Here is a 12,711-nt window from a genome sequence, read left to right on the forward strand (position 1 = left end):
AATAATGGTCATTTAAATTTTTAAATGGAAAGTTATTATAATAAGAAGAGGAAAAACTTCTGAAAGTTATTAAATTTACGCTAGCCACTGTCACCTGATTCAATATCTGAGTTTCCATTTTGTCATAAAAGGAAATTTGCAAGGGCTAACGAAGTATTACAGATATAGCCCCACTGACCCAAGATGTAATGTGTTTGTATATACCTAGGGTATATATTTAAATTTTTTAAACGACAAAAGAAGCACATTTATGAGCAATTCAAATCCTAAAGAGACTTGCAAAGTCTTAAGTGAAATCCTACCTCTGTCGAACTTTGCAGAAGCAACTGCCCTTGATTTGGTATATCTGTTCAGTTCTATTTTTATGTGCATGCATAATAAAATGCATACACAATCGTATTTTTTCCTTAGAAAAAACAAAGGCATCTTTATTTACTTTCTACTGTGATTTTCTTTTTGTGTTAAATAATATATTATTGGTACTCCTCCAGAATACACACGTATCTATCTCATGCTTTTTAACAGAACACGGAGTGCTGTATTATAAATGTTGCAAAATTCATTTATCTGTTTTTCTGTCGGAAAACAGGCTGTCCCAGATTTTTCGCTATCACAAACCTGCTGCTAAGGACATTTGCAGACATTGGGCCCTTGGAAAATGTTTTCATAGCATATTTTTAGAGAAGCATAGTCATCAGAATAGTTTATATAGTTTACATAGTTTTTATTGTTCAAAATATATTTAAAGTATGTATTCATTTAACATTTTAAACTATCAACAGGTGTTTCTGCTTTGAGTATTCTCCAAAGGTTTGTATTTATGACCCTAGGTATATACAAACACATTGCATCTTGGGTCAGTGGGGCTATATCTGTAATACTTTGTTAGCCCTTGCAAATTTCCTTTTACGACAAAATGGAAACTCAGATATTTAATCAGGTGACAGTGGCTAGCGTAAATTTAATAACTCTTAAAAGTTTTTCCTCTTCTTATTATAATAACTTTCCATTTATAGCAAGTTATACTGCTTTTCTAGTTCAATAATGAAATGATATTTTTAAATAAATGTAAAATTTTAACAAAATTTAATGTAAAGAACTGATAACGTAGGTGAAAAGTTTTTAACTAGGTAACTGAAAAGGCAAAAAAGAAGACACTATGTTATCACAGAGGTAGCAACTGCAGAAAACAACTATTATCCCTAAGGTTTCTTTTTAATGGTTATGTAAGATAATATTCTTTTTCTAAGAAGAGACATTGAAATATTTAGGGGTAAAGGACCATGACATATTCAACCAACTTATTTTCAAATGGTTCATCAAAAGATATCTACATCTATATCCATTTCTGTATATATCTATATTGTCAAAGGCAGATATTGATATATAGATATAGATATATAGATAAACATCTATATCTCTTCATATATGAAGAGAGAGAGAGTTGTATGAAGAGAGAGAAAGTACAAATGGAACATTTTTACAATAAAAGAATTAAAGAGTATATGGAAGTTATCTGAATTATTATTGCAACTTTTCTGTATACTTGAAATTATTAACAAATGGAGACCTTAATAAAAGGAGAGTACAGAAGTACATCCACACATATATGGTCAGTTGATTTTCAATAAAGGTGCCTGGTTATTCACTGGGGAAAAGATAGTCCTGTTAATAGTCCATTTGTTAGAACAAATGGAACTCCATATGCAAAACAGGTATCTCAGTCCTTTCCTGTACAAAAATTTAAACTAACTTGAAATGGATCAGGGAACTTCATGTAAGGGCTAAAACTACAAAACTTGTAGAAGAATGTTTAGGTGAAAAATTTATATGGCCTGGGATTGAGCCTTTTCAGAAAAGGCACAAAAAGTACAATTTAAAAATACATAAATTTGACTTCATAAAAATAAAAAAAAGTCTGCTCTTTAAAAGACACTGTTATAAAAATAAAAAGGCAAACCACATGCTGGAGAAAATACTTGCAGCACACATAGCGACAAAGGACATCTAGAATATTTAAGGAAATCTTACAATTCAGTAATATGACAAAATCATTAAAAATAGACAAAAGATTATAACAGATACTTTACCAAAGAAAGATATTTATGGATGGCCAGTTAGTAATCAAAAAACACATAGCATCTGTATTCACTAGAGGAATAAAAATTAAAACATCTGTCTTTGAGATACTACTATACCACCCACTATAATAGCTAAACTCTAAGAGATTGACAGCAGTAAGTGCTGACAGAGATGTGGAGCAACTTGAAATCTCTAAGTAATGCTGGAATGCAAAACGGTGGAGCAACTCTACAAAAAAATTTGACTCTACAAAAAAGTTTCTTATTAAGTTAAATATGCACTTTTTGTATGACCCAGCAATTCCCCTACTAAGTCTTTATCCTGGAAAAATGAAGCATATATCCACAGAAACACCATTATTTGAAAGTTCATAGCAGCCTAACTCATAATAAGAAAAACCTGGAAACAACTCAAAGGCCCATCAACTGATAAATGGATAAACAAATTATCATGTATTCACACAATGGATTTTTTCCTCTGAGATAAATTACTGGATACATGCAGCATCAAAGGATGAATCTTCAAAGCATTTTGCTAAGGAAAAGAAGCAGGCCATTGAGAGATTGCATAGTCTTATGTTTCCATTTATAAAACATTATTCTAGAAAAGACACAACTATAGGGACCTAAATTAAAGGAGGAGTTGCCCAGATCTGGGTGTTGGGGAAGGAGTTAACTGCAAGGGTCTCAAGGGAGCTTTTTGGGATGATGGAAATGATCTGTATTGTGGCGGTAGTTATGTTGCATGATTGCAGGGTTCTTGTCTCATGGAGCTGAAGTATGAATCTTGTGACAAATAGGGTGAAGTGAAGTGAAAGTTTATTAAGGCAAGTTGAGAACAGAAAGGAAAGCTCTCTAGAGTGAGAGGGGTCCCGGATGGTTTGCCATTGCTGGCTTTTATGGTCAGTCTGACCAGGGAACTTGCTAAATATCTCGTCTATAACATTTAAGACAAACAAGTTGGATTTGTAAATATTATGAAAATATCTCGTCTATATTTAGAACAAACAAGGTGGATTTGGTATGTTTTCTTCCCTCTAGTTAGTATCTTGTGTATAACATTTTTCCACATCTGGAATTTCTTTTTTTTTAAGATTTTATTTGTTTGAAAGCAAGAGACAGCATGAGGCGGGAGGCAGAGGGAGAGGGAGAAGCGGACTCCACGCTGAGCTGGGACTTGATCCCAGGACCCTGAGATCATGACCTAAGTTGAAGGCAGATGCTTAACAGACTGGGCCACCCAGGCGCTCCAACACATCTGGGATTTATTTCTGTGAGCCTGGTCACATAGCCACCTACCTAGCCTCACCTATCTCTTACTCAGTTACTTGAATGCATGCATCAAATTATACACTTAGGTGCATTTTATTACATATGAATTACACCCCAATCAATTTGAAAACCCTACTCTTAGAGGATTAACTTTTTGGGATAGAGGGTGAGATGGGGTTTGGTGAAAAAACTCAGAGGGGGAAAGGGGAATTCCTTCTTGGAGAAATGAGCACCATTGGCTTGGAGGAGCTGCAATCCTTACACGATGACCTGGACACAGTGTTGAAAGCTGTCCCCCAAAGATATTCCTAGTACAGGTGAGACACGCCTGGGGACTCCCCAGGATGCCTGGAAGGAAATGACGCAGGAGATGGAGGGCAAGGCCTGCGGTTATGCAGGTAGGAAGTGGCAATTGGATAGTGGATTCCTAGATTAACACTTAATGTGATCTCATTTCTGTACCAGTCATTAAGCTATCATTCCTCAGCTGCAGCCCACCTTTCTATAATCTGCTCTGTGAAATTGAGGCTGGAACTCTGAATATCACCAGTATGCTTTACCAGTGAGCTCACTGCTGGGCTCTGCCAGCAAGAAGCACTGAGGAGACCGAAAGATGGGAGGAGAAAAAGAGGATTTGTTTCTCTTGTTTTTTTAATGTGTTTCCTGTTTGCTTCCTGTGAGCACTTCCCCGACAACGCTTCTTTCCTGACTGTGGCAGTGCTTTCCTATTGCTGCGGCTGAATGCTGTTTACAGTTGGGCCAACACTTGCAGATCCAGCCCCATCAGATAGCCCACAGCTTGCCAGGACCTCCTCCTCGGAGACCTGGGTCTCAGCCCCACCTGCCCCCTCCTGTGACTTTAGAGATAGCAGCACTGGCCATGGACACCGTCTTTGGGGATGACTTTTAGCTCCGGGAGCACCAGGTTGTTGCTGATAATTTTGAGCATCCAGTCGAAGTGCGATCCTGTCTCACAACTCTCTATATTTTTCCCCCTTGCTTCCAATAAGCTCCTCATTTTTAAAATATTAATTTTGATTATCCAGTTAAGAATTTGTTTGATTGCTCCACTGTTTTTACCCTGCTAGTAATAAACAATCTATGGGAAGTTCTGCTACTCATTTCTCCCTAGACTTAGCGTGAGAATCATTCTCACCTGAACCCAAGAGTCAGTCACCGTTTGGGTTGCAAAAATGAGTTTCCAGCTGCAGCACTCCTTCCACATTTACTAGTTGTCCCTCAATGTTCTTTCACCAAATTTCCATTGGGAGCCCTTGGAACTGGATCCCGTGTCTTCTAACATTCTTTCTTTTTTCCTTCCTGAAACTCTACCCTTCTCACTTCTGGCAAAATAAGGCTTATTTCAGTTTGTTTTCAATGTTAGTTAAAACCCAGATGCAGCACTCCTTCCCAGATCCGTTTCACCCATTCCTTGCCCTCTTCTCTCATTCCCTATCCCTTCTAGCTCGCCAACTTTGTTGTTTCCTGATTTATCTTTATCAAAAGAAGCAGGTATGTGTATTCTCTAAAATTTCTCCTTATTAAACAGAAGTGGCATTCTATATAGACTCTTCAGCACTTTGCTCTTTTCACTTAGCGAAATATCCTGAAGATCAATGCATATGAATTCATGGAGACATCGTCATTCATTTTTCTGCTTTCTGGTACACCATTACATGTCCTTGGACATTTAGGTAGTTTCTAGTATTTCATAATTACAAAGAAAAGTGCTTCAGTGACTAACAATGGATATGTGTATTTCTGTATTGTTGGGAGTGTCTTTAGGGTCCGTACGCGTGAGGTTGTTGGGTTGCAAGGTAAGTGCATATGTAGTTGTGTTAAAAATTGCCAAATTCCCTCTCAGTGGGATTGGACTATTTGGAATCCCCACCAACAGTGTATGAAAGTGCAGAGTGCACTGTCAAGTTTTCTAATTCTTGCTAGCTGACGGGTGAGAAATGGTATTTTAGTGTAGTTTTAATTTGTATTTCCCTTTATGCATGAAATTGAACATTTCTTCATAAGTTAAGGGACATTTTTATAGCTATTTTAATGAATTGTATATTCATATCTTTTGTCCATTTTTCTACAGAATTTTTGCCTTCTTTACGTCTTTAAATTTTTTATATACTGAGGTTTTATAACACTTTATAATACGGATTCCTAATATTTCTCCAAATTTGTCATTTTAATTTTGACTTTGCTTATTTTTTTTTTTTAATTTGTTTGGTTGTTTGGTTTTTGCCATGTAGAAGTATTTTCTTATTTTACATGAAGTCAACTTTATAAAAATTTTTATTGTTTTGGATTTTTAGTGACAATGCCTTTTTTCGTACACACAAGTTGTAGAGGAATTCTCCTACATTTCCTTTTACTTCCATAGTTTCATTTTTTATGTTTAGATTCCTGATCCATTTAGAATTTACTCTTACATGTCATGTGAGGAGTAGATCTAATTTTATCTACTTGTCCCAACACCATTTATTAAGAAGTTTATTGATGTCCCAGTGGTTTGAGGTACTACCTTTATCTTATACTAGATTTCTATATGCTTTTGAGTTTCTTTCTGGATATTCTGTTTTATTCCTTGGATCTAGCTAGCTACTCATGTATCAGTACCAGGCTGTTCTCATGTAGCACCTTTGCTACAGTATGTTTTACTATGTAGCACTATATAGTATGTTTTAAAATCTGGTTGGGCTAATACTTCATCATAGCTTTTACTCTCAGTGTTTCCTTGTACATTCTGCATATTTATTCTTCCATATAAACTTTAGTATCAACTTATCTAGCTCTTTACTAAAAAACAGATCATTGGTATTTGTATGGGAATCACATTAAATTTATAAATTAACTTAGGTAGAACTGATAGTTTCATGATAATTCAGTCATTCTAATCAAGGAAAAGGCATGTCAAGGAAAAGATATCTCTTTGTTCAAGCCTACTTTTGGGTTTTTCAGGAGTCTTTAGATTTTTCTTTGTGTAGGTTAGGCAACGTTCTTAGGCTTAATCCTAGATATTTTATATATTTTTTTGCTAGTATAAATTATGTATTCTCTTATATCTTCTAACCTGTTATTATTTATATATTGAATGCTATTGATTCTTGCATCTTAATTTTATATTCTGACACCTTGATGAATTCTTCATTGAATTAATTTTATAATTGATTATTTAAGGTTATCCTGGTATATTACTATGTCTTATTTATTTATTTATTCATTTATTTATTTATTTATTATTTTTTAAAAGATTTACTTATTTGAGATAGAGAGAGAGAGAGAGAGGGCACGCATGCATGAGTAGAAGGGGCAGAGGGAGAGAGAAACTCAAGCAGACTCCACACTGAGCATGGAGCCTGATATGGGGCTTGATCTCATGACCCTGAGATCACGACCTGAGTTGAAAACAAGAGTCGGATACTTAACCAACTGTGCCAGCCAGGTATCCCACTTGTCATTTTTAAATAGAAATAGGTCACTTTTTTCTTTACCAATTCTTAGGTCTCCAGTTATTTTCTTTTGTTCAGTTGCATTGGCTAGTAATTCCAGAACAATATTAAATAGTAGTGAGATAGTGGGTGTCCTCGCTTGGTGGAAATGCCTCCAGGGTGTCCTCATGAGTAGAAAATTCTTTTGTCCTTGAATATTACTTTATCATTTTGCTAGGAAGCTTCGAGAGTTTTGTTTGCTTGCTTGTTTGTTTTAAAATCTGGTTGTTTTAACACATTATGTTTTGGAGGTGATTGTTCTAAGTTAGTTTTTCCTGGTTCCTACTGGATCCTTTCAATGTATACCTTCTATTTTTTTTTTTTCCTTCTGGAAAGTGTTCTTGGATTATAGTTTTAAAATATCAGGGGCACCTGGGTGGCTTGGTCGTTAAGCGTCTGCCTTCAGCTCAAGGCATGATCCTAGAGTCCTGGGATCGAGCCCCACATAGGGCTCCTCCGCTGGGAGCCTGCTTCTTCCTCTCCCACTCCCCCTGCTTGTGTTCCCTCTCTCTCTGGCTCTCTCTCTGTCAAATAAATAAATAAAGTCGTTAAAAATAAATAAATAAAATAAAATATCAGCTCTTTTCCAGTGTTTTGATTTTCTTTGTACTCCAGTTATACCTATGTTGGTCTTTTTTGGCCTGCCTTTATATCAAACAATTTCTCTGAGACTCCTTTTACTTCTCCATGTCATTTTCATTCTTCTGACAGGTTTCCTGTTTTTATTCCTGTCTTTTATTAGATTTTCACTTAGTTGTCCCTTTATTCTCTCTCTTGAATACTTCATAATTGCACTTGCTCTCTGGTACCTCAGGTTTGTGGCAGCAGGTGGCAGGTGCTCTGTTGGAATTGGGTTTTTACTTATAGGTGTTATATATCATGGTGTTCTCTGTCATGATGCTTAAGGCCTGTATTGGGTATGGTTTTATTTCTTCTCCTTGTTGATTTTATGGTTTTTAGGAAAAGTTTTAGAGACTTGGTAGCACTTGATAGCAAGATAATAAAAATAAAAACATCCTTAAAAAGAGAAAGGAATTGTCCATAGACGCATGATTACCATGCACACAGTTCCTTTAATGAACATTCATTAAACATCACTAGATACCAGGCAAGAAAGTAGGGCTACAAAGATAATCAGAACTTGGTTTCCTAATATGAATATATTTGCGGGAAGACACCCAAATGTATAATGATTATAACAGAGCGATACTCAGGAAAGAACAGAGCACAGATGAAAAAGCACCTACTTTTATGAGAAGCTCAGGGAAAGTTTCACAGCACTTATTCTTGAGCTGTGTCTTGAAAGATAAGTAGTAAGCTCCAAAGTAAACAAGTTAGGTAAGAATGTCTCAGGCGGAGAGACATCGTACAGGGCACTGGGCTGAGAAGAGCATTGTACGTTTAGTTCTTCATGTAGGAGGAGGAGCAGGTGAGACGTGAATGTTTATCAGGAATATCATGCAGAACACTGCTAAAAGAAGGGATAAAACCACTTGAAGGAGGAAGAAGACATGGCTCAGTTTTTGGTTTAGAACCATCACATCATTGGAAATAAGGAAGATAGTTGAGAGACGGATGCAAGATTGAAATCAGGGAAGTAAGGAGGCTATTAAAAATTTTCAGTAATAGGTATTGAAGGTCACAGGCAAGATACCGGTAATAGGAAAGAGAGGAGACTATGGATTAGAAAAAGATTTTTATAACAAAATTTATTGCATTTAGTGGATGATTGGATATGGAAAATTAAAAAAAAAAAAGGAAAACAAGATGACTTGGGATGGCTAGAATGAGATTCAGAATTTAGGAGTCTGATTTCTGAGATTTCACATAGTTCACGTTACCTCTACACCAAACTTAAGTTCCATGTTCAAACATTTGTAAATAGTTTTGCTGTCTTTTGGATACTGATCATTTTGTCATATTAGATTTGATTTTTAAAGAAAAAATAGGAATTGGTTTATCAGTCTTCCGTATTATATGCCCTCTGATCCTATTTTTTCTTTCCAATTTAAGAGCTCTCTGTATTTTTTCTTTTGATATCACCTATTTTGAGTGGCTTAATTCTTAACATATGCCTATATAGTAAATAGCTTAGAGTAAGTATATTTATAGGGAATATAATTATGCTATTCAAATGCTATTAAATGTAATAGCTAAGTGTCTCAGATGTCCATAAATTCACTATAAAAATGAATCCCTTTTAATCAAATGTTTGCATTGTTTGCTCATTCCTCAAGCCCATACTCAGCTCAATTGTATCATCATTCTTTTGATTATTTGCTGATTATTTCCAACTAAGTCTTGGAAATACAAAATTAGACCAGTGCCTTCTCACCAGATCTCACAAACAATATTAGTGAATGTTTCCTACCTGTCAACACGCTGTTCAGATGCTATGGGGCCACAGATGGATTCAAAGTCTAAGTAAAATGGGCAGAATAAGAAATACCGTAGGTGTGAATATAAGGCTCATTTTTCTAAAAATAAATACTCAAAAGAAAGATTATCTTTATATTTGAGTCTTTATAGAGTATCTCATATTACTAGAGTTCTCGCCTTTTCTTTGTTACGAATAATGAGATAGTTTAACACCTTAAATGTTATTTCAATACTGTGTACATTTTTACCATAATACAAGTCTGAGATATCTTTTGCATTTACATTTGTAAGATATGGTTTTGTTGTTACTCTGTGATTGCTAAGCTTCCGAAGTCCAAAGTTTAGTAAAATAAGTTCTGTGATTCCATGTATAATAAATGCTTATCTGAGAATTTCTCTTTTAAAGAATTTTTTAATACTAAATTAAAGATCTGAAGTTCTTGAAGACTTTTTTCTTTTTTTTAATTCTCAAGGAGTTAGATTCTTGAAATTTGAAAGAGAAAAAAAGGTAGTTCTTTAAAAATAAGGTTGTTGAACTATCCAGTTCTTTATGAATTCCCAAAGAATTTTTCGGTTAAATCTATAGCAGTAATATTGATATCTTCACTTCAAAAAATGATTGGTTTTGTAATTTTTTAATGCTTTCTTTTTTTTAAATTTTATTTATTCGACAGAGATAGAGACAGCCAGTGAGAGAGGGAACACAGGCAGGGGGAGTGGGAGAGGAAGAAGCAGGCTCATAGCAGAGGAGCCTGATGTGGGGCTCGATCCCATAACGCCGGGATCACGCCCTGAGCCGAAGGCAGACGCTTAACCGCTGTGCCACCCAGGCGCCCCGGTTTTGTAATTTTTAAAACATCAAGTGGAAATAGAGATGATGAATAGTAAATTCCACAAAATCAAATATTTTATCCTTTATTAAAAGATTTTGATGTTATGGGGCACCTGGGTGACTCAGTTGGTTAAGCATCTGCCTTTTGCTCGGGTCATGATCTCAGGGTCCTGGATCCAGCTCCGTGTTGGGCTCTGTGCTCAACAGGGAGTCTGCTTTTCCTTCTCCCTCTGTCCCTACCCCCGCTTGTGCTCTCTCATATCTGTCTCTCAAGTAAATAAACAAAATCGTAAAAAAGAGAGAGATTTTGATGTTATGCAGTATTGAAGTAATTGCTATATTTTTCAGCAGAAAAGAAAAAAATGAGTTCACTTATCCTAAGTGTAAGTGAACCTAAGGAATTTGTGAATGGCCAATTAACAAGGGACTATGATGGAGTTATACTTTGATTTCAAGTTTATAGTGATTTGAGGAACAGAACAAGAGAAAACAACAGTGCAAAAGTGTTTATAATCAGTGAAAAGAATGAAAGATGGGATAAGCAGTGAGATACCTATTTAATTAGAAAAGATTAGGAATTTTGAGCACTGAAGAATATGAGGTTCAATAAAATTAGTATTGGAAATAAGAAAATATGTAAATATTGGGAAATTATACCCTTATGTTTAGAGTTGTCTTCTTCTCGAGCATGTATGGAAATTGCAAGTTAATATTAAGCGACGTAATAGATTGTGAATTAGCATGCTATTGGAACGCAGTGGGGATCACATCTATCTGCCTTGGAAACTGGGGAAAAATTTCACAGATTTGCTAAGCTGAATTCCATATGAATAAGGAGGATTAATCTGGTTTAAAAATATGTGTTTTTCGAGACAGAGAAGACTATATCCTCAGATTCCTTAAGGGATTCCTTTGGACATGGTCTGAAAAACAAAAACAGAAACAAGAAAAAAACCTTGGTGGTGAGACTTAAACATTTAGGACACGTAATGCTGTAACTTTTCAACTTTTTGTAAAGCAAGAGCTCAACTGCGTATTTTGTGGAACTCTTATTAAGTGGTCATTTTTAATTCCTTGGTTTGCTACCCATCTCACAATCCTATAAACATCCACGAGAGATCCAAAATTGCAGGAAGATGGAAGCTTATACATAGAACCTCGTCTAATGTGGTCAGAGTACCTTCTTTATATTAGAAAGAGAAATAAATCAAAACTCCATTCACATTGTGAATGTAATTTGATCTTAATTGCTAGAAGTCATTGCAGAACGTTCTACACTTTATTTCAATACATTTAAACTCTCCTTAAAACTTAGAAGCTTTTCAAATTACCTCATTTCAAAATTAAAACTTCACTTATACTCAGTTGGTTTCTAACTCATATGTGTTATCTCCTTTAGTCTTTATACCAGTTCTGTGGGTAAGCATCATCCTGTGTTTTGTGTGGTGGAAACTAAAGTGAGGAGAGTTTAGTACCTTTACCAAAATTGCAGGGCTAGAAACAAAGGAGCCAGGACTACAGATCTTGTCTGTATACAAAACCAAAGCTCTCTGGATGGTACCATTCTTCTAACCTTTGATCTTTTTTCTACCTTCTTTCATAGGAATTATTTTGGAGAAAAAATTGCCATGTATTTTGTCTTTCTTGGCTTTTACACCGAAATGCTGTCCTTTGCAGCTATCGTTGGCTTAGCTTGTTTCATTTACGGCTTATTATCAATGGATGGTAACTCAAACAGGTGAGTGCAGCTGAATTGCCCAAACAGAGAGAACGTCTTGCTGTTATACTGAGACTGTTGTTATTATTTCCCTGGCGTGTGTTTCAGAATGTTTCCTGATGGCAGGCAGATTATTGATATTTTTGAAAAAAACAAACCAAAACAAAACACCAAATATAACAGCTGTCTCTCACCTGGTGTTTTATGGAAAATCTGTAATGATCAACTCTAACGCTTCTGTCTCTCAAAACATGACTTGACCTACTAGAGAAATTGCTGCTTTATTGCCCCTTTGCCATATGTGAGAAGCAGTATAAACAGTGGTTCTGTCACCTGAAAACACATCCCTTGGAAAATAACTTTGCTGTTCCCTCTGCAGCACTGAGATCTGTGACCCTACAATTGGAGGTCAGATTATCATGTGCCCACTCTGTGACCAAGTGTGTGATTATTGGAGACTAAATACCACGTGCTTGGCTTCAAAGGTATGTATGGATTGTGGAACAGTGAAAAGACTTGCAATTTCTCTCTCTTTTTTTTTTTATCACGTTTGATACTAAGTAGCCTTTGTGATGTTATTGCTATTTTTACAGATCTCCCATTTATTTGATAATGAGTCGACAGTGTTCTTTGCAATATTCATGGGAATTTGGGGTGAGTAAATAGTCACATAAAAAACAACTTTCTGGGGCTCCTGGGTGGCTTAGTGGTTAAGCGTCTGCCTTTGGCTCAGGGTGTGATGAAAGATGGGAGCCTGCTTCTTCCTCTCCCACTCCCCCTGCTTGTGTTCCCTCTCTCGCTGGCTGTCTCTCTCTCTCTCAAATAAATAAATAAAATCTTAAAAAAAAAAATAACTTTCTCCCTATTATGTGTTATATAGCCCATCTGTATAGTGTATACAGATGGCATACCTTATATATCAAAGATGATTTGGGGCCT

General features: G+C 35.8%; 1 protein-coding gene across 2 annotated transcripts in view; it reads left to right on the plus strand.

Moving 5' to 3' along the window:
• Positions 1–12,711, plus strand: part of ANO5 (anoctamin 5) — a 102,617-nt gene that overhangs the window by 50,336 nt on the left and 39,570 nt on the right. For both annotated transcript variants that reach the window (XM_045808608.2, XM_087855346.1), the window contains 3 exons: positions 11,659–11,793; positions 12,152–12,257; positions 12,366–12,426. In XM_045808608.2, coding sequence (XP_045664564.2) covers positions 11,659–11,793; positions 12,152–12,257; positions 12,366–12,426 — 302 coding nt within the window. The remainder of the gene's footprint in view (positions 1–11,658; positions 11,794–12,151; positions 12,258–12,365; positions 12,427–12,711) is intronic.

The sequence above is a fragment of the Ursus americanus genome, chromosome 24, assembly GCF_024610735.1.
Source record: "Ursus americanus isolate L20-20 chromosome 24, mUrsAme1.1.p, whole genome shotgun sequence".
Classification (NCBI taxonomy): domain Eukaryota; kingdom Metazoa; phylum Chordata; class Mammalia; order Carnivora; family Ursidae; genus Ursus; species Ursus americanus.